The following is a 20,419-nucleotide window of genomic DNA, read 5'->3' as shown; positions in this document are numbered from 1 at the left end:
ATATGCATGATCATAGAGTCTTCAATTACATGATCCCATACTATTTTTTTCACCAGACCCCTGGTGTGTGTGGGGGGGAAATTACTGACATTTGGTGGCAATTGTTGGGCTAATGGGCTTAGTAATGGGGAGGATATATAACTGGGAGAAACAGGAACCAAGGGGAGGAGCTTAGAGGGTGAACAGAGAAGGGAAAAAGCAGGTTGAAAGGCTCCTTCTGTTGTATATCTGTCCTATGTCCACCATGTGTGGAAACTGAGGATTAAAAGGTACAGGTGGTGTAAAATAAACAGACTGTGTATGTTTGTGACTAGGAGACCATGAAAATGGGCTAAGCAGCACTGCTCACTCGGTAGCTGAAGAGACACCCTGTGACATAGGGTCAACGAGAGAGCGCACTGCCATATTACTGAAATGTATTACTTTTGCCATAAGTTACTATTAAACTCTTGCCATCTATTTCACTCCGATTTTTAAAATGATTTATAAAAGTATTGATATTTTTACCTGGTTTTACTGCCTTTCTTACAAACTGAAATCTTAATTAATCTTAAGAGTAAGAAGCGTGAATCCAAGTTTTAGAAAATGTAAGATTAGTGATTCTTCTCTAAAGCATTTAATTGGTGGCTTCTCTGTGACTCGATGTCTTTAAATCATGATTTGAAGACTTCAGTAACTCAATCAGAGGTTATGGGTCTATTACAGGAGTAGGACGCTGAGGTTCTGTGGCCTGCAGTGCGCAGATCAGAGTCGATGATCATGGTGGTCCCTTCTTGCTCAAAGTCTATGAGTCAATGAGCCACAGTACCATAGATATAATCCCCAAAATATGAATTTCAAGAAAAATATATTTTTCCAAAAGGTAAAACTATTTAAAATGTCCAGGAAAACATCCCTCTGCATGCATGCGCACCCACACACACCCTACACCTCTTTATGCACACTAAATTGTTTCCATGTAAACACTGTATGAGTGTGTAAACTTGAGGACATGCTAAAAATATACAATAGTACTTTGAATGATTATGTTCATGAACATTCAATACTACCCTTCCACCTCAGCTGGCAGGGGAACATCAGTAAAGTCTGCAGCAAAAATGTTGATTTTTTTTGACCATATGATAAATATATTTACATCAAAATCTGTAAACTGCAGTAAAGATCTCTAACCAAATACAGGTTTATTAGTCTAGCCAGACTGCAGACTAACATTATAACACATTATCTCTCAGACTGGCCAAATCTCAAGCAACCAAAAGAAGATGTGTGTGTTCAGCAATGCCCCTGAAGAATCTGTCAAAACATTTCTTTGATCTTTTTGAACAGGAAAAAAAGCCCCACTTCTCCTCGAATCACTATGTTTAAAAAAGTGCAAAAGAAAACTAACCACAAACTGGTAGAGAGAAAATAAAAAAAGGAGAGAATGGCATTTATTTATTTCTACTTGCACTTAAAAAAAAAAGTTAGCTTTTCAAATTTCTGCTTGACCATACCATGCTTAAGTCTTTGCTCAGGATCAACATAATCTTATCACCGTCAATCTGTCCCTCTTCAAACACTCTACTGTTTTGTTGCCACTTTGTTACATCCTGCCTTCATTTCAAAAGTAAGCTCTGAGGCAGGCACAAAGTACCTTATTTGTATATTGGGGAACCTCACAAAATTTTCAATGCAATAGTAATAATAAGAACATACGAATTGCCATACTGGGTCAGACCAAAAGTCCATCTAGCCTAGCATCCTGTCTTCTGACAGCAGCCAATGCCAGGTGCCCCAGAGGAAATGAACAGAGCAGGTGATCATCAAGTGATCCATCCCTTGTCACACATTCCCAGCTTCTGGCAAACAGAGGCTAGAGACACCATCCCTGCCCATCCTGGCTAATAGCCATTGATGGACCTATCCTCCATGAATGTATCTAGTTCTTTTTTGAACCCTGTTATAGTCTTGGCCTTCACAACAGCCTCTGGCAAGGAGTTCCACAGGTTGACTGTGCATTGTGTGAAAAAATACTTCCTTTGGTTTGTTTTAAACCTGCTGCCTCTTAATTTCATTTGGTGGCCCCTAGTTCATGTGTTATGAGAAGGAGTAAATAACACTTCCTTATTTACTTTCTCCACACCAGTCATGAGTTTATAGACCTCTATCATATTCCCCCTTACAAGTCTCTTTTCCAAGATGAAAAGTCCCAGTGTTATTAATCTCTCCTCATACGGAAGCCGTTTCATACCCCTAATCATTTTTGTTGCCCTTTTCTGAACCTTTTCCAAGTCCAATTTAACTTTTCTGAGATGGGGCGACCACATCTGCACACAGTATTCAAGATGTGGGCGTACCATGGATTTATACAGAGGCAATATGAGATTTTCTGTCTTATTATCTATCCCTTCCTTAATGATTCCTAACATTCTGTTCACTTTTTTGACTGCTGCTGCACATTGAGTGGATATTTTCAGAGAACTATCCACAATGACTCCAACATCTCTTTCTTGAGTGGTAACAGCTAATTTAGACCCCATCATTTTATATGTATAGTTGGGATTATGTTTTCCAATGTGCATTACTTTGCATTTATCAACATTGGATTTCATCTGCCATTTTCTTGCCCAGTCACCCAGTTTTGAGAGATCCTTTTGTAGCTCTTTGCAGTCTGCCTGGGACTTAACTATCTTGAGTAGTTTTGTATCATCTGCACATTTTGCCACCTCACTGTTTACCCCTTTTTCCAGATCATTTATGAATATGTTGACCAGTACTGGTCCCAGTACAGGCCCCTTGGGGACACCACTGTTCACCTCTCTCCATTTTGAAAATTGACCATTTATTCCTACCCTTTATTTCCTATGTTTTAACCAAGTACCAATCCATGAGAGAACCTTTCCTCTTATCCCCTGACTACTTACTTTGCTTAAGAGCCTTTGGTGAGGGACCTCATCAAAGGCTTTCTGAAAAGCTAAATACACTATATCCATTGGATTCTCCACATGCTTGTTGACCCCCTCAAAGAATTCTAGTAGATTGGTGAGGCACGATTTCCCTTTACAAAAACCATGTTGACTATTCTCCAACAAATTATATTCATCTATGTGTCTGACAATTTTGTTCTTTGCTATAGTTTCAACCAGTTTGCACGGTACAGAAGTCAGGCTTACCATCCTGTAATTGCCGGAGTCACCTCTGGAGCCCTTTTTTAAAATTGGTGTCACATTAGCTATCTTCCAGTCATTTGGTGCAGAAGCTGATTTAAATGACAGGTTACACACTACAATTAGTAGTCCTGAAATTTCACATTTGAGTTCCTTCAGAACTCTTGGGTGAATACCATCTGGACCTGGTGACTTATTACTGTTTATAATGATCTAAAATAACATAGTAATAATAATCAAATATAATAAGGAAGAATGATCTGAACTGACAAGAAGGTGAACTAGACATTCTAAGAATAAGCATTCTTTAAAAAAAAGAAAATCCAAATATCAAAAAGGGGGAGGGAGAACAAGGAAAATTGCATATACATGGACAGCTTATGTCAATAAATTTGTTATCTGAAGAAAATGACAATATTTCAGTTAAGACAGAATAAAAGCCTCCATCACCATAGTATCTGAGCTCCTCGCAATATTTATTTATTGTTACAAAATCCTACAAGTTTGGAAAGTGCTGTTTATCCCCAGATGTTACAGATGGGAACTGAGGGACAGAGATACTAAGTAACTTGCCCAAACTCATATAGAGAGTCTGTAGAAGAGCAGGGTTTACATTTGCTTTCAGATTTCCATTAAGTTAGAGTTATCCTAATTTCATAGAAGGAGTTCCACTCCAGTTTTATTATTGCCCTGCTTGGTGAGATCATTGCATGGCATCCACTTCAAATTACCAAAAGAAAGGCTAGTGAACAGGTACTTTGGGCCTTATTTCCTTTACATGTCATACCTGTAAATGCAATATAGGACAATTTCAGAAACATTTATATTTAAGAGATCTAGCGTTAGATACACATTTTGAAATACACTTTCAAAGAGATCTACAAGTGTTTTTATTGCTGTTTGCGTAGGTAGGAGTTTTTTATATTAGTACTTTGCTTTGGTAAATCCAATCTCTCCCCACAATAGTGGGATGGAAGCTGCAAGGAGAAAAAACAATCAGATTTGAACATTTTCAAGGTCTCCCTTTTGTATTATTCAGAAAATGCACACAGCATTAATTCATCTTGATTCAGCATAAAGAGACTACGCTGGAAATTATAAATAACTCACAGGTTGATATACATCAACACACGTCAACAAGAAATACAATACAAGATTTACAGGCATTGAAAGAGCGGTTTACATAAGGAACCTATACAAAGGAGTGCTGAAGGCCAAATTCTGCCCTCAGCTACATGAAAGTATTCTCATGGATTACAACAGGGGCTGAGCATGTTTTTGGAGGGCGGAACGTGGAACTAAGATTAAAGAATCCTCTTCCTCCTCCATCTCAAGAAGGCTAATGATGAATGAAAAGACGAAACAGCAGTATAAATTACTTCTGTTTAAAACTACAACAGGAGACAACGTAGAAAATACTAAAATGATTTGCTATACATAGAGGCTCAAGGTCAAATCACCTCAATTAGCAAAAGAAGGACAGGAATTCAAATTACAGTAGCATATTCTCAAATTGATTGATATGAGTCAAGTATTATTTGCTAATTCAGGCCCATGTAGTAACAGTCATTAAAAATCCCTTGACAATTTTTTGCAATTGAAGGGATATTAAATCTGGCATCCAGGGAAAATTCCAGTTTGGACTATTACACTCTGTCTCCCTAAAATTCCATCATGCAGTTTTGATGTATCTAGGTTATCACTTCCTGACCTGAAGTGTTTTGTAGTGTTAGTATGCACTGTTAAACTACTGCTGCATTTCACCACAGAAACAGTCAATACAAGTAGCGAGCAGGTGATTTGAGAGTCACCCTACAACAACTAGAAATTCCCCTATGCCAAGGGGATTCCTTACTGTAGACAGATAAGCAGATGTTGAGACCAGGACCTGGCCTACACATGCATATGTAAAAGTATTAAACAGGCCTTTGAACAGATAGAGTTATAGCTTGAATAATGAACAAAAAAAGCCAATACAACTCATGCAACCTGCATAATCCTCCCATCTATTTCAAATAATTGTTTTCCATGGAGCAATAGGATGTACAGCTTCAATGTGAAGTTTCATACAATTTATTGCCCAGCTTTAACTACTAGTTGTTTATCATATTGCAAATCTGTACCAGTGTGCATACAGCAAATGTATTGGAAAACAGCCTACCTACCGTTTTCCTCAAGAAATATTGACAATTCATGTTTATTTCTATGACACAATCATGGCTTAACCTCAAGCAGTGAAGGATAACAGATAATCTTGCACATTTTATTGGCACAAGATATGTTATATGATGGTTTGGACGTAAATTACTGAAAACCAGTCAGCCAAAAAAACCACCAAACTTTTAAACTGCATTCCTTAAGAAGCATTAAACCTTCCTTGTTATCAAGACAAGTAGTGGGACTTTTTATTGCCAACTGGCTGAAGAATTTGGTATCACTCTCTCATACACGTATACGGCCTCTGCCCAGGGAATGCCCAACATTGCTGGGGAAAAGTTTTATAATTACAGACATTTTAAAGAAAGACTCATTATATGAAATAAAGTCCAGCTGGGGTAGATCGGCACTTTTGAAAATGTTATCAAAGTTTATGTCTTTTAGGATAAGTACATAGTTTGCTCTGATGTCTGGGCCCAATATCAGTTTAGAAGGCTATTCTGCTTACTGAAATTCTTCCAGCATTTTCAATTTAATAGGTTTTATTTCCTTTCCTCAACTCTAAGGCAGCCATGTTAAGCACTACGAAACAGATACCATGTGCTACTTCAGATGCAGCTGCATTAATGTCTATTCCATATTTACGAAATTTCTTAAGTACTTGGTTACCTATTATGAACTGTAATTTTCTACAAGCAAGCTATACCATCTCTACAGGAATATAGCTTATATTTATTAACTTCTGCCATGCTTCATGAAAAGTGCAGTTTCATTTATTTATAAACCAGCCTGTTTTTGCAAACTTCACTCAAGGTTCCAGGATCTGGCTGAAGGTACATTTTCATGGCAACTTTGCACGACTTTTTTTGTCATATTTTGAGGAAAGTCTAATACAAAGAACTACTTTCACCATGCTCAAGTAGTTCTCTAAAATGCCATTTCCTTTCATACAGTAAACATGTACTGGCTGTATTAACAAGTCACAAATCTGCTGAGAGAATAGAAACAATAGTGGGAACTTGGCTGTCTCCCAGCATTAATGGCACAGACAGCAGCCTGGGAAAGCAGAAACAGAGTCAAAACAAGTTTTGATCAAAGTCTTAGTTGAGGAAGACAGTTAAGTTACCTTTGTACTTTGAATATAGAAATCAGGTTAAATAATTGATTTTTAAAAAATTTGTTTCAGGATAAGAAGTGTGGTCTTAATTTTTTTGTTTTCCAATCCTAGAACATTGAAAAAAGAGAAAAAAAAAAAAAAAACCAAGGACACACATACTTTCTGGCCCCCTCTTGGTCATTCTGTTAAGCTTTCTAGTTTACAAACATTTATCTTATTCAATGTAAAAACTAGTTTCAGAGTAGCAGCCGTGTTAGTCTGTATCCGTAAAAAGAAAAGGAGGACTTGTGGCACATTAGAGACTAACAAATTTATTAGAGCATAAGCTTTCGTGAGCTAAAGCTCACTTCATCACGAAAGCTTATGCTCTAATAAATTTGTTAGTCTCTAATGTGCCACAAGTCCTCCTTTTCTTTTTAATGTAAATACAGTCACTGAGTTACACAAAACTCTCACATTTGCTTTTATTAAAAAGTGTACAGGAAATTATACTTAATATTGTTCCCAATTATAGCAAAAAGTTTTTTTACTTATGCAAATTCTCCAATTAAAATAGGCAATGAGTGAAACCCTGCCAGAAATTACATTAGTTACTGTAGCGTAACAGCGCTCTCTTGTGTTCTAATCAGAAAACGGTTTTGCTTAATAATTAGAAGTTCTAAACAAAAGGCTATTTTTATTTTTAGCAGTGACTTGGATGTTTTACAAGGATTGCACTTCCTTCCATGCCACCATTTAAATCACTAGCTAAGTGTTGGAAGAGGGATTTTAAATTAAAGTCAGCTGCCATTAAACAGCTCCTAAAATTTAGTTTGCATGACAGTGCTTCATTTAATCATATTTATGTGAGGGGAAGCTTACCTCTGTTGGCACTATTATCTTACTAATGCCAATGATACTGCCTTGCTATATGGATATTGATAATTTTATATTAGACTTAAACGCGAGTCTCCTATCTCAGCCTTCAGTCACCCTGCCATCAAAAGTACAGCTAACAATAATAAAACTACACCCAGAGGAAACAATAAGCCAGCAAGAAAAAAAACTGCAAAATAAAATCTCCCCCACCCTTAAGAGTCTTACAGTAGCTTCTCCCCCACAATCCCCCGCCCCAGCTTTTTAAGGAGATGAGCTAGGCAGTGTGCCCAGAAGGTCAACAAATCTGTACTATTCTGTACAAGTGGGGGACAGGGACAAGAGAGTGAATTGGAAGTTAGGAAAAACTTTTTCACTAGGAGGGTGGTGAAGCACTGGAATGGGTTAACTAGGGCAGTGGTGGAATCTCCTCCTTAGAGGTTTTAAGGTTGGGCTTGACAAAGCCCTGGCTGGGATGATTTAGTTGGGGATTGGTCCCACTTTGAGTAGGGGGTTGGACTAGATGACCTCCTGAGGTCCCTTCCAACCCTGATATTCTATGAATTCCAAAGTCAAGGGGCTCTCAGAGAACACTCTGCCAACAACTCCCTTTTATGTACCAAGAAAGCTCCAGATGAAGACTTCTGCTCCCGAGTGCAGCAGCTGTGCACAGGGAGAGACACTGTCTCCCTTGTAGGAGAATCCAAGGTTACTGAGGTTTAAGCAGAGGCAATATGCTCTATACTGTACCAGCCACAAATACAGGGAGAATGATCCACAAATTCGGTAGGCAGCCCAAATGAACACCTTAATTTTGAAGAGTGATCTAAATATCAGAACATGTACAAAGTCGGGCCAGTAAATATATGAACATATACATACACATATACACATATTCCTATGGGAATGAGAAGCCTTCTCTTCTAATTTAGTGGGGGAAGGGATGAGTTGCACACTTTGGGAGGCTCATTGTGGATATGTATACCACAGCTGTTGCTAAGTCATGGATTTGCCATAAAGCTGAGCTGATATTTTCTTAAGCATGCCCATTGGATAAAATGGTTTCCCAATCAGGTGAAGAGACAGGGTGACGTGAAAGAAAAGACGGATAGGAGAGAGACAGATACATGGTAGATCAGCAGAATAGAGAACAGACATCTAGGGATGTAGGTGACAGAACTAAGTTTGTTTTATGGGATTGGACCTCCTATAATGAAAAAGCAGCTTAGTCAGTCTTTATAACACATATCAGTAGTAGTAATTCATATCTATGGTAACACAGACATCCCCTGAAAATATAATGGAGGTCTGTTTTACTGCAAACTGAAGTTACATATTTTGAAAGCTCTCGCCCAATTTTTGGATTATCCAAAAATCAGATTTATTAGCCTATTTTGAGACGCACCACACATTTGAAAAAGCAAAGCCATTCACACAATCCGTTAACTTGCCAGAAATTATAATTATAAAGGATATCCTCCTACTTACAAAAGGCTATTATAGGCTTCCAACATTTTGCAGTATGCAATTTAAAGAATGTTTGATTTTTAAGAATCTATAATTATACAACCAAAGAAATATTTGAAGGTCTGCATGCTGTATTGTGTAGCAATGCCTACCAGAAACAAGCTTGCAATTAGTGCTTCACACAGAAAAGGCCACTTTTGCCATCCTTACTTGTTTATTCAGTTGCAAAGCGCTTCCTTACAAAAGGTAGTCCCCACTCAGCTACTCATGTGGGCAACTACTACTCAGCATATATAAGAGGGATTGCTGAATTAAACCTTAAATGAGGGAAACAAATTCTCTGCTGCCAATTTCTAAACAAAGTTTAACTCAATAAGCAACAAACATTCAGAGGTTTAACAAATCGGCATCTTTATTAACATCATTAGGTTAATAAAGACAATGCCATGTATACCAATCTATAAAAATAAATGAGAAAGGTGATGCTCTAAGGGACTAGCTCTCTGATTAAACGTACCATTCTGTTTGAGAATACATTGGTATAAGTTAAAAAACCGCCTCAATGTTATGTTATAATTTGCATTCCTTTGAAATTGAGTAACCCAGACGTATCTCAATAATTAACTCCTTTTATTCAAAAACTGTCAAACTTGTAAAAGGGTAAAACAATTAACAGTTAGATTCAAAGAGCAAAAGCAGCCATTTAAGGCAAGTAGAATACCAGAGTAAAAACAGCTCGTTAAAATTTGATTGAATAGGTGTTTAATGGGAGAAAGAAAGTGAATTTAGGCCTTAATGACTTCATAGGGAAGAAACCTGTTAAAATACAATGGTCACGTGCAATTCTACACCCAGCAGCACTCGCCATACCATAATGTTTAAATATTGGGCAGTAGCCATGCTTGGCAGCTAGAAAAAAATACTTTTGAAAGCAATATTTTAGGTGTTTAGGTATAGCTTTTGAGTAAGTAGGGAGGAATGTTTATGAATATTCAATATGCAAAACTATATTCAATATGCAAAACTATATTCATTGATAGTTTCAATCTTAGACAAACAAGAGGTAAATTCTATTACTAAAGCATTAAAATGTCTTATTGTAATGATTCTGCATATAATGCATTTAATGCATATAATGTCTTATTTTATCCTTTAATTTCCAATTAAGAAACCAAATTTTCAAATAAAATAAACAGAGATCTCCCCCAGAACATGAAATGTTACTTTTCAGATAGACTGGAGAGTAACTGTTCTCTACAAATTAGTATTTGATGGGGAAGTTTTTGGAAATTAAATTGTCAAAACTAAGCACCAAATGATTAAACTAAAGAATCCACTCACCCACAGATACCGAAGTGACTTTAACAAACTCGGACAGTAATAATACTCCATTCTTTCAAAGCACATAGTTACTGCAACACCATCTTTGTTGGTTTCTGTTTTCCTCTGAGAGTGAGGCTTCCCCTTCCTCCAACAGAACTTAAAAGTAGACCAAACACATTAAAGGCCACATGAATAATTTACAAGATCTGCTTAATAGGATATGAAGTACATATGGAGCACTGTGCCTTTAACCAGCATAGCAGCTACTTTTAAGCAGCAGCTGAGCTACTGAAGTCAGATAGATGACTCATCACTTGTTATTAGCATCTAACTGCTGGAACTTTTCTGATATAGTTAACTCACAGCACAAGTGTTAGCCTAGAATTAGTAACAGTAGTTTGGATTTCTCCTCACAAGAATAAAAACTTCATTTTGAAGGGGGAAAAAACCTAAAAGCATGCTGTTTAAGAGGCTCAGGTTCTATAATTCTATTAATGCCACAGTAGTGGTTTGGATTGCTAGCTGACCTTATTTTCCCTGTGCTGTATGAAATGCAGGTAAGAGAAGACCATGCTTTTAAGATAAAAAATGCTCCTTTGAGTGAGAAAATGGGCACTCAGATTCCACAATGTATCTTTTTGCATACTACTGGATCACTGCCAGCATCAGCAAGCCAACGCTACCAAAAAAGGAAAAAAAGATTGGCTACTGGAAGTTATTAATTAGCATTTTCAGTCAGTAGTTCTAGAAATGCAAACGTAAATGGTAAGCACATTTCTCCTCACTAAAGCTGAGTTAAGTCAAGGAACAGCTAGAGCAGGAACGATTAATTCCCAACAATTTTCTACATATCTGTCTTATGCCCTTTTTTAAAGTAGGGAGGGGAACCAATAGACAGGAGCCTGCACAAGAGGGGATTCCCAGCTCTACTTTACACTTCCTTCAAAGCCCTCTTCAGGAAGAGTTACTGATGCTCCATTATTCAGAGAGGTGGAGTAGAGGGATCACTGAGCATGGCATGAGACAGCCTTGCAAACGTCTACTCACATCTACTTCTTTGCTTGAGACACTTGGATTTTGGATGGGTGAGTAAAATATCACCAGTTTTTGCATTACCACCATAAGAACAAACAAGTGCATTTTTGTGGCAGAGCTGGGAAATTGTTCTGATTTTGCAAGACTGATCCAAACTGCTCTTTTAATCTTTAAAACGGGGCGGGGGAAGTTGCTAATGAAATACAGATGGGAAACTAGTTTATCCACTAAAATTAGACCTTTTCCCTTATCCCCTTAGTAGAAATTTTCTTAATCCTAAAATTATTTAATTTGTTCCAATATAATAAATTTGTTCTGTATTTACCAATTACAAGATAGATTCAAGAGGAAAAGGAAGAAAAAAACATTCTATGTTAGAATACAGATGGGAGTTTTAGTGCGAAGAAAACTGCAGTAAGTGGCTGTATTTAAGATCTGATTGTGTATGTAACAGTTGTTTCCCAAAAACAACAAGTTGCTCTACAGCAAGGATCACAAACCTATACTGACATCAAAAGAATATGAAAAGACAAGGGTTCAGAGTATTCTGTACAAGAGTTGTAAGGAAACATTTTGCTTTGTTTCATATCTCAATCCTTGTAGTTTATGCACTGTACACACTAAATTACCAGAAATAAAGCAACTTGGAGGAATCCCTATAAAACAACATATACATCTCAATACAACATATACATCTCATCAGAAACTGAATTTTCTGCAAGCTAAGTGACTCTCACTGCAGTAAATTGCTGCTGTTTACAGTTGACCCTTGCTCAGAAGAGGATGTCAAGAGGATGTCATGCTAGAAAACAGAGGTTAGAAATCCATACAGATAATCAAAAGTGGTACAAACACTCTGCTCTGGAGTTTCTAAATTAAAACAGTAGATCTCAGACCACTGCTGTAATTCTCTAGTATGGAAGTTCTAACAAACTAAATCTTCTTTAAAAAGTAATAATTTGCTGCATGAATCACTTTCCTTATTTCATAGGCAGATGCAAAACTTACACTGATTACAATTAACTGTTTTGCCAATGATTAAGTTACATGCAAAGCTGAAATTAAAAACTAAATACAGACAAACTACTCCTCTTACACTACAGATAAGAAGAGGGCCCGTAAATTAGATTACTTTGCTTCAGATTCACCCTTGATTTGAGCAATATATTCTAATAAAAATCAAAGAAAAATGAAGACAAAAGTAACCAGCAACATCTTTATCAAAATAATTTTTATATTTTATGTATCAACAAATCAAAGTTCCATACCTTTCTAACTATACAGGTAGACGCTAGAGCTGATTTAGATAAAAGATTATGCAAACTATAATTTTAGAGAAATATCTGAAAAAATACAGAGAGAAAAGCTCCATGGAAATGCTAAGTAAAACAAGGAAGAAGTTACTATCAACAAAGTTAGCAAACATGTATTTCCTCAGCACTTGAACCAGAGGTGACATGATGAAAAAGATCACACACAAACCCTGGAGAGCTTGTAAAAAGAAAAGGAGGACTTGTGGCACCTTAGAGACTAACAAATTTATTACAGCATAAGCTTTCGTGAGCTACAGCTCACTTCATCAGATGCATACAATGGAAAATACACTGGGGAGATTTTATATACGCAGAGAACATGAGACAATGGGTCTCACCAGACAGACTATAACAAGAGTGATCAGGAAAGGTGAGCTATTACCAGCAGGTTTCAGCGTAACAGCTGTGTTAGTCTGTATTTGCAAAAAGAAAAGGGAGTACTTATGGCACCTTAGAGACTAACCAATTTATTTGAGCATAAGCTTTCATGAGCTACAGCTCACACAAAAGCTTATGCTCAAATAAATTGGTTAGTCTCTAAGGTGCCACAAGTACTTCTTTTCTTCTTACCAGCAGGAGAGCGGGGGGGGGGGGCCTTTTGTAGTGATAATCAAGGTGGGCCATTTCCAGCAGTTGACAAGAACAGTAGGAGGTGAAATAAACAAGGGGAAATAGTTTTACTTATTCATTGCAGTTCAAAGCTATTACAAAACTAATGCACAACAAAAAACCTTCACAGTTTCTCACTTTAGGAGAGTCCAGAAGTCGAATTAGTATAGGTAAGTGCAAGCTCCTCAGGTTCAAGCAGCAGTAGCAGAATGTTGTGAAAACCATGTACAATATATTCATAAAGTTTAATGCTAAACGAGACTGTCAAGGTTCCTTCCCCACTCTGAACTCTAGGGTACAGATGTGGGGACCTGCATGAAAACCTCCTAAGCTTACTTTCACCAGCTTAGGTTGAAACTTCCCCAAGGTACAAATTAATTTTATCCTTTGACCCTGGATTTCCTGCCACCACCAAACTTTAACTGGGTTTACTGGGAAACGTAGTTTGGACACGTCTTTCCCCCCAAAATCCTCCCAAACCTTGCACCCCACTTCCTGGGGAAGGTTTGGTAAAAATCCTCACCAATTTGCACAGGTGACCACAGACCCAAACCCTTGGATCTGAGAACAATGAAAAAGCATTCAGTTTTCTTACAAGAAGTACTTTTTAACAGAAGTAAAGGAATCACCTCTGTAAAATGAGAATGGTAGATACCTTACAGGGTAATTAGATTCAAAACATAGAGAATCCCTCTAGACAAAACCATAAGTTACAAAAAAGACAGACAGGAAAAGTCATTCTATTCAGCACAGTTCTTTTCTCAGCCATTTAAAGAAATCATAATCTAACACATACCTAGCTAGATTACTTACTAAAAGTTCTAAGACTCCATTCCTGTTCTATCCCTGGCAAAAGCAGCATACAGACAGACACAGACCCTTTGTTTCTCTCCCTCCTCCCAGCTTTTGAAAGTATCTTGTCTCCTCATTGGTCATTTTGGTCAGGTGCCAGCGAGGTTACCTTTAGCTTCTTAACCCTTTACAGGTGAGAGGATTTTTCTTCTGGCCAGGAGGGATTTTAAAGGGGTTTACCCTTCCCTTTATATTTATGACAGAGACCATTACACCATCTAGTCCGACACAGACCATTATATTTCACCCAATTACCCCGAAAAACAAATGTTTTAAGAGTTTAAATGGGAAGGCTATTAGGATGCTACCAAGGTTAGCAGGCCCAAAATTTGCCCTACTTTTTTTGTTTAAATATATGTATTTCCAAAATCCTGGCAAATTTTCCTCCCTAATATAAAAAGAAAAGGAGTACTTGTGGCACCTTAGAGACTAACAAATTTATTTGAGCATAAGCTTTCGTGAGCTACAGCTCAATTCATTGGATTCATGCAGTGGAAAATACAGTGGGGAGATTTACATACATAGAGAACATGAAACAATGGGTGTTACCATACACACTGTAAGGAGAGTGATCACTTAAGGTGAGCTATTACCAGCAGGGGTGGTGGGGTGGGGGAGGCCTTTTGTAGTGATAATCAAGGTGGGCCATTTCCAGCAGTTGACAAGACCGTCTGAGGAATGGGGGGGGGGGGGGGAATAAACATGGGGAAATAGTTTTACTTTGTGTAATGACCCATCCACTCCCAGTCTCTATTCAAGCCTAAGTTAATTGTATCCAGTTTGCAAATTAATTCCAATTCAGCAGTCTCTCATTGGAGTCTGTTTTTGAAGTTTTTTTGTTGAAGAATTGCAACTTTTAGGTCTGTAATCGAGTGATCGAAGAGATTGAAGTGTTCTTGTCAACTGCTGGAAACGGCCCACCTTGATTATTACTACAAAAGGTCGTCATCGTCATGTGTCATCGTCGTCGTCCCCCCCCCCCCAGCTGTTCCTCAGACGGTCTTGTCAACTGCTGGAAATGGCCCATCTTGATTATCACTACGAAAGGTCCCCCCCCAATAATAGCTCACCTTAAGTGATCACTCTCCTTACAGTGTGTATGGTAACACCCATTGTTTCATGTTCTCTATGTATTTAAATCTCCCCACTGTATTTTCCACTGAATGCATCCGATGAAGTAAGCTATAGCTCACAAAAGCTTATGCTCAAATAAATTTGTTAGTCTCTAAGGTGCCACAAGTACTCCTTTTCTTTTTGCGGATACAGACTAACACGGCTGCTACTCTGAAACCTCCCTAATATAGTTATTACTCCTAACCATCCCTTCCACACCTCTCAGCATTTTAAGATACCAGCTACCATCCTTCCAACCCCCTTCTCAAAAGCAATGCCTAAAGCAATTATGGAAGATGCTTCCTTGTCCATTCTATAAAGTTCAGTTTGAGACTCGCATTGTAATATTTAAGACTTGACTTTTTAGTTTTCTGGAGTTCATATTAAAAAGTTCCTTTTCAAAGACATAATTAGAAGTAATTTAATTTGGCTTTTTTCTTGATAAAAATACAACATAAAAGAATCCAGATAATGATTTTTAGTTGTCTTAGTGGTCAAAAAGAGTCAAACAGATCTCTGTGATCCATAGCTATGCATTGCATTTGCCAATAATTACACAAACAAACAAGGATCTTACAATGGATGTGATGCATTTAGTCACCACATGAGGGGGTATTATACAAACAGGACCAATGAATACTGAGCTCTAATCTTCTGATGGTAGTATGGTTCACAGTATCAAATGAGTATAACTTTGGTATAACTTTAAAAGCCTGGGTCTCCCCACATCTTTACCACAGAGTGTAGGTATGCAAACATGAGATTATGAAAGAGGATCATGAGATGTGACTTTTTGAGAAAAAGAGAGCCTGTGTCTATTGACTTAATGAATTAAAAGCTATTTACATTTTTCAATACATCATTTGCAGTTACTCAACCAAATGTTTTCACAGTAAGGGGACACTATAAAAGTTCAATAACTAATACTATTTTTCAAGCTCCGGTGTTGTATTCAATTATCTTTTTTTAAAAAGCAAGCAAGGGGTTCGTTATTATTTATAAACTTTTCCAATCCTTTGTTATCACAGAATACAGTGGAACACTTGAAATTTATGGGGAAAACATTCCAAGGGCTTTTGTGTTTGTGTTGTAAAAGGCAAGTATCACTACGAACACACTGCTGGTTTAAGATACTGAATAAATAAATACCCTCCTGATGGATGTGAACAAGTGTACCTTTCTCCTTCCTCACGATGTAATCAGGATCCTTATGGGTATGCTTACATTGCAATTAAAAACCCAAAGCCATCGGCGCCGAATCCAGGGCTGGAGCACCCACAGGGAAAAATTAGTGAGTGCTCTGCACCCACCAGCAGCCAAGCATCTACACCGCAGTTAAACAGCCTCTTAGCGTGAGCCCCAAGAACCCGCATCAGCTGGCATGGGCTGACCAAAGGTGTCTAACTGCAATATAAACATACCCTCAGATGCTATTTCCAGATAAAGTATATTCTGGGGATTTCGCCCCCAGAAGTCCTTACCAGCCCAGCAGACAGACTCCTACTGACTTTAAATGGGAGGTTACTTGAGAAAGGAACTTACAATTTGGCCCTGTAAGACTATGGAGAAGCATTCTTAAGTCAGTTGTGATTCCTGACACAACTAGTAGTCTAGATGATTTATGCAAAAAAAAAAAATTAAACCAAACTGTCATAAATATAAAGGGAAGGGTAAACCCCTTTGAAATCCCTCCTGGCCAGGGGAAAGCTGCTCTCACCTGTAAAGGGTTAAGAAGCTAAAGGTAACCTCGCTGGCACCTGACCAAAATGACCAATGAGGGGACAAGATACTTTCAAAAGCTGGGAGGAGGGAGAGAAACAAAGGGTCTGTGTCTGTCTGTATGCTGCTTTTGCCAGGGACAGAACAGGAATGGAGTCTTAGAACTTTTAGTAAGTAATCTAGCTAGGTATGTGTTAGATTATGATTTCTTTAAATGGCTGAGAAAAGAATTGTGCTGAATAGAATAACTATTTCTGTCTGTGTATCTTTTTTGTAACTTAAGGTTTTGCCTAGAGGGGTTCTCTATGTTTTTGAATCTAATTACCCTGTAAGATATCTACCATCCTGATTTTACAGGGGGGATTTCTTCATTTCTATTTACTTCTATTTTCTATTAAAAGTCTTCTTGTAAAAAACTGAATGTTTTTTCATTGTTCTCAGATCCAAGGGTTTGGGTCTGTGGTCACCTATGCAAATTGCTGAGGCTTTTTATCCAACATTTCCCAGGAAAGGGGGGGGTGCAAGTGTTGGGAGGATTGTTCATTGTTCTTAAGATCCAAGGGTCTGGGTCTGTAGTCACCTAGGCAAATTGGTGAGGCTTTTTACCAAACCTTGTCCAGGAAGTGGGGTGCAGGGTTTTGGGAAGTATTTTGGGGGGAAAGACGCGTCCAAACAGCTCTTCCCCAGTAACCAGTATTAGTTTGGTGGTGGTAGCGGCCATTCCAAGGACCACGGGTGGAATACTTTGTACCTTGGGGAAGTTTTGACCTAAGCTGGTAAAGATAAGCTTAGGAGGTTTTTCATGCAGGTCCCCACATCTGTACCCTAGAGTTCAGAGTGGGGGAGGAACCTTGGGCTTTTGTGTTTGTGTTGTAAAAGGCAAGTATCACTACGAACACACTGCTGGTTTAAGATACTGAATAAATAAATACCCTCCTGATGGATGTGAACAAGTGTACCTTTCTCCTTCCTCACGATGTAATCAGGATCCTTATGGGTATGCTTACATTGCAATTAAAAACCCAAAGCCATCGGCGCCGAATCCAGGGCTGGAGCACCCACAGGGAAAAATTAGTGAGTGCTCTGCACCCACCAGCAGCCAAGCATCTACACCGCAGTTAAACAGCCTCTTAGCGTGAGCCCCAAGAACCCGCATCAGCTGGCATGGGCTGACCAAAAGTGTCTAACTGCAATATAAACATACCCTCAGATGCTATTTCCAGATAAAGTATATTCTGGGGATTTCGCCCCCAGAAGTCCTTACCAGCCCAGCAGACAGACTCCTACTGACTTTAAATGGGAGGTTACTTGAGAAAGGAACTTACAATTTGGCCCTGTAAGACTATGGAGAAGCATTCTTAAGTCAGTTGTGATTCCTGACACAACTAGTAGTCTAGATGATTTATGCAAAAAAAAAAAAATTAAACCAAACATTCAGCCCCTATTTTAGAAGTGGTGGTAGTTTGTCCTTACAATTCTCTGAATAAGGTTATTTAAAGCAGAGTTCTGCTCTGAAATGTAAAAAGAACTTCTACTCAACAGATCCGCTTCTGGAGAGTTGAATTCTACCTTACTTCAATACCAAAATCAGTTTTTACTCCTTTCAGAGTAACAGCCGTGTTAGTCTGTATTCGCAAAAAGAAAAGGAGCATTTGTGGCACCTTAGAGACTAACCAATTTATTTGAGCATAAGCTTTCGTGAGCTACAGCTCACTTCATCGGATGCATACTGTGGAAAATACAGAAGATGCTTTTATACATACAAACCATGAAAAAATGGGTGTTTACCACTACAAAAGGTTTTCTCTCTCCCCACCCCACTCTCCTGCTGGTAGTAGCTTATCTAAAGTGATGTAAGGGGAGTGATCACTTTAGATAAGCTATTACCAGCAGGAGAGTGGGGTGGGGAGAGAGAAAACCTTTTGTAGTGGTAAACACCCATTTTTTCATGGTTTGTATGTATAAAAGCATCTTCTGTATTTTCCACAGTATGCATCCGATGAAGTGAGCTGTAGCTCACGAAAGCTTATGCTCAAATAGATTGGTTAGTTTTTAATCCTGTTAGCCCTGAAGACCCAAGACAGATAAAAGACTGTGTAGACTTTCGCTTGTTGTATATCAGAATTCTTTATTAAGTTCTGATTGGTTACACTTGTGCAAGTTTACTGAGGACAATGGGATTTTGCAGGTGTCATTTAGGGTGGAATTTGTCCTGCACAACCTTTACTAATAGGCAATTAAGCACAAGTAGGGAATAACTCTGCTTCATTTTCAGATCACGCATTGAGTTTGCAGGGCTGGTGATCACAAACTGATTTCTAAACTAAGCACATTTAACATGGAATTGAGAACAAACATGGACTCATTATACCATGTTTACTGAGTCATTTCTCAGAGTGAAAGCACTTTCTTAGAAGAAAAAGAAATAACATGTGGTTCAAGAAAAGTAAACTGGCTGAAAATCTAAGATTTTCATTAATGAAAAATCCAAGACATCTGAAATTGCAAAGTGTGTCTAACCAAGAAATTTCCCCTCTTTTAATTGCAATTAGCAACTTTTCATTAAAGAGAAATGTAGACAAGGTCACAGTTCATAAACTAAGTAATTACATTTTATTATACCTTTTATAATCTTAGTTTAAAGGGCAATCTTGGTATCAAAAGGCTGCTTTTACTCACTTGGGAAGAATGCAATGCTACAAAGTGATCTTAAAACCACTTCTCTGGATGGAGCCAACAGCCAAATAGTAAAAACCTCACTCCTGGAGAGACTCACAAAGCCAGACATTTTAGGAGATATCAGATACTTGAACAATCCCAACACAAGTCTCTGCTACTCCTACATGCCACAGCAGTTGCTTCTGTGCCAGCTGCACGTAGGCTACAGAAAGCAGCACTGAATTTCTGAGCAAAGGAAAGATGCTGGATCCACGGTTATCTGAATTCAGTAGCTGATTACCTTCAACATCATGTGCACAGAGAAGTGCTTTAGCCTGTTGCCTGCCCCTGAAGTGGTGGTGTTGGGAGCTGGAGAGATGAGGAGGAGATTCACTCCCCAAACTTACACTTAGATCTTGACAAACACCTTTTTTACTTGAGCTTGGTGGGGGCAGAAGGAAGAATTTCACCCTTAAAACAGATCTTATCATGACAAGAATACCACGTTAAAAACAAGGAAAAAGGTGAATCAGCTTAATTAAGACAAAGATTAACAAAGATGCCAAGCACAAAGGTGTAAGGACAACAATCTTCATTAGAAGAAACACAGAAAACTGATTAAGCAATCTGACAAGGACACAGCAAGTTTTTTCAGGAACTTTTCTCTGAAACTGACGTTTTGGTAAAGTTCACAGCACTACTGCAACCCTATGCTCAAAAGTTTATAATCTGGTATCATATGAATGAAACTCAACTCTCTGCAAAGGGCCAGCACAAGGCCTATAGAAAACTTGGACTCACAGACTTTAAGGACAGAAAGGGACCATTATGGTTATCTAGTCTGACTTCCTGCACACTGCAGGCCACAGAATCTCACCCACCCACTTCTGCAATAGGCTAGAACCTCTGGCTGGGATACTGAAGTTCTCAGATCTTGGTATTCCCTTAAATAGGATATGAACAGTATATTGGCCTTGTGCTGGCCACCTGCATGGGGTGAATTGCACCAATATGTAAATAACCTGGAATTCCATTTTGATCAGGTGGAAACTAAA

At 38.2% G+C, this 20,419-nt stretch overlaps 1 protein-coding gene across 2 annotated transcripts in view; it reads right to left on the bottom strand.

The window, feature by feature from the left end:
- KIAA1671 (KIAA1671 ortholog) overlaps positions 1-20,419 on the bottom strand; it is a 119,116-nt gene that overhangs the window by 86,587 nt on the left and 12,110 nt on the right. Inside the window, exon 1 of one of the 2 annotated variants that reach the window (XM_077835440.1) lies at positions 10,084-10,306. The exons of the other annotated variant lie outside the window; for it this stretch is intronic. Coding sequence (XP_077691566.1) covers positions 10,084-10,149 — 66 coding nt within the window. The 5' untranslated portion in view covers positions 10,150-10,306. Of the gene's footprint in view, positions 1-10,083; positions 10,307-20,419 lie in introns of those variants that run through there. 2 annotated transcript variants of the gene reach the window in all.

The sequence above is a fragment of the Eretmochelys imbricata genome, chromosome 15, assembly GCF_965152235.1.
Source record: "Eretmochelys imbricata isolate rEreImb1 chromosome 15, rEreImb1.hap1, whole genome shotgun sequence".
NCBI lineage: Eukaryota > Metazoa > Chordata > Testudines > Cheloniidae > Eretmochelys > Eretmochelys imbricata.
Note: the sequence above shows the minus strand (reverse complement) of the source record. Positions and strands in the feature narration are given on the sequence as shown.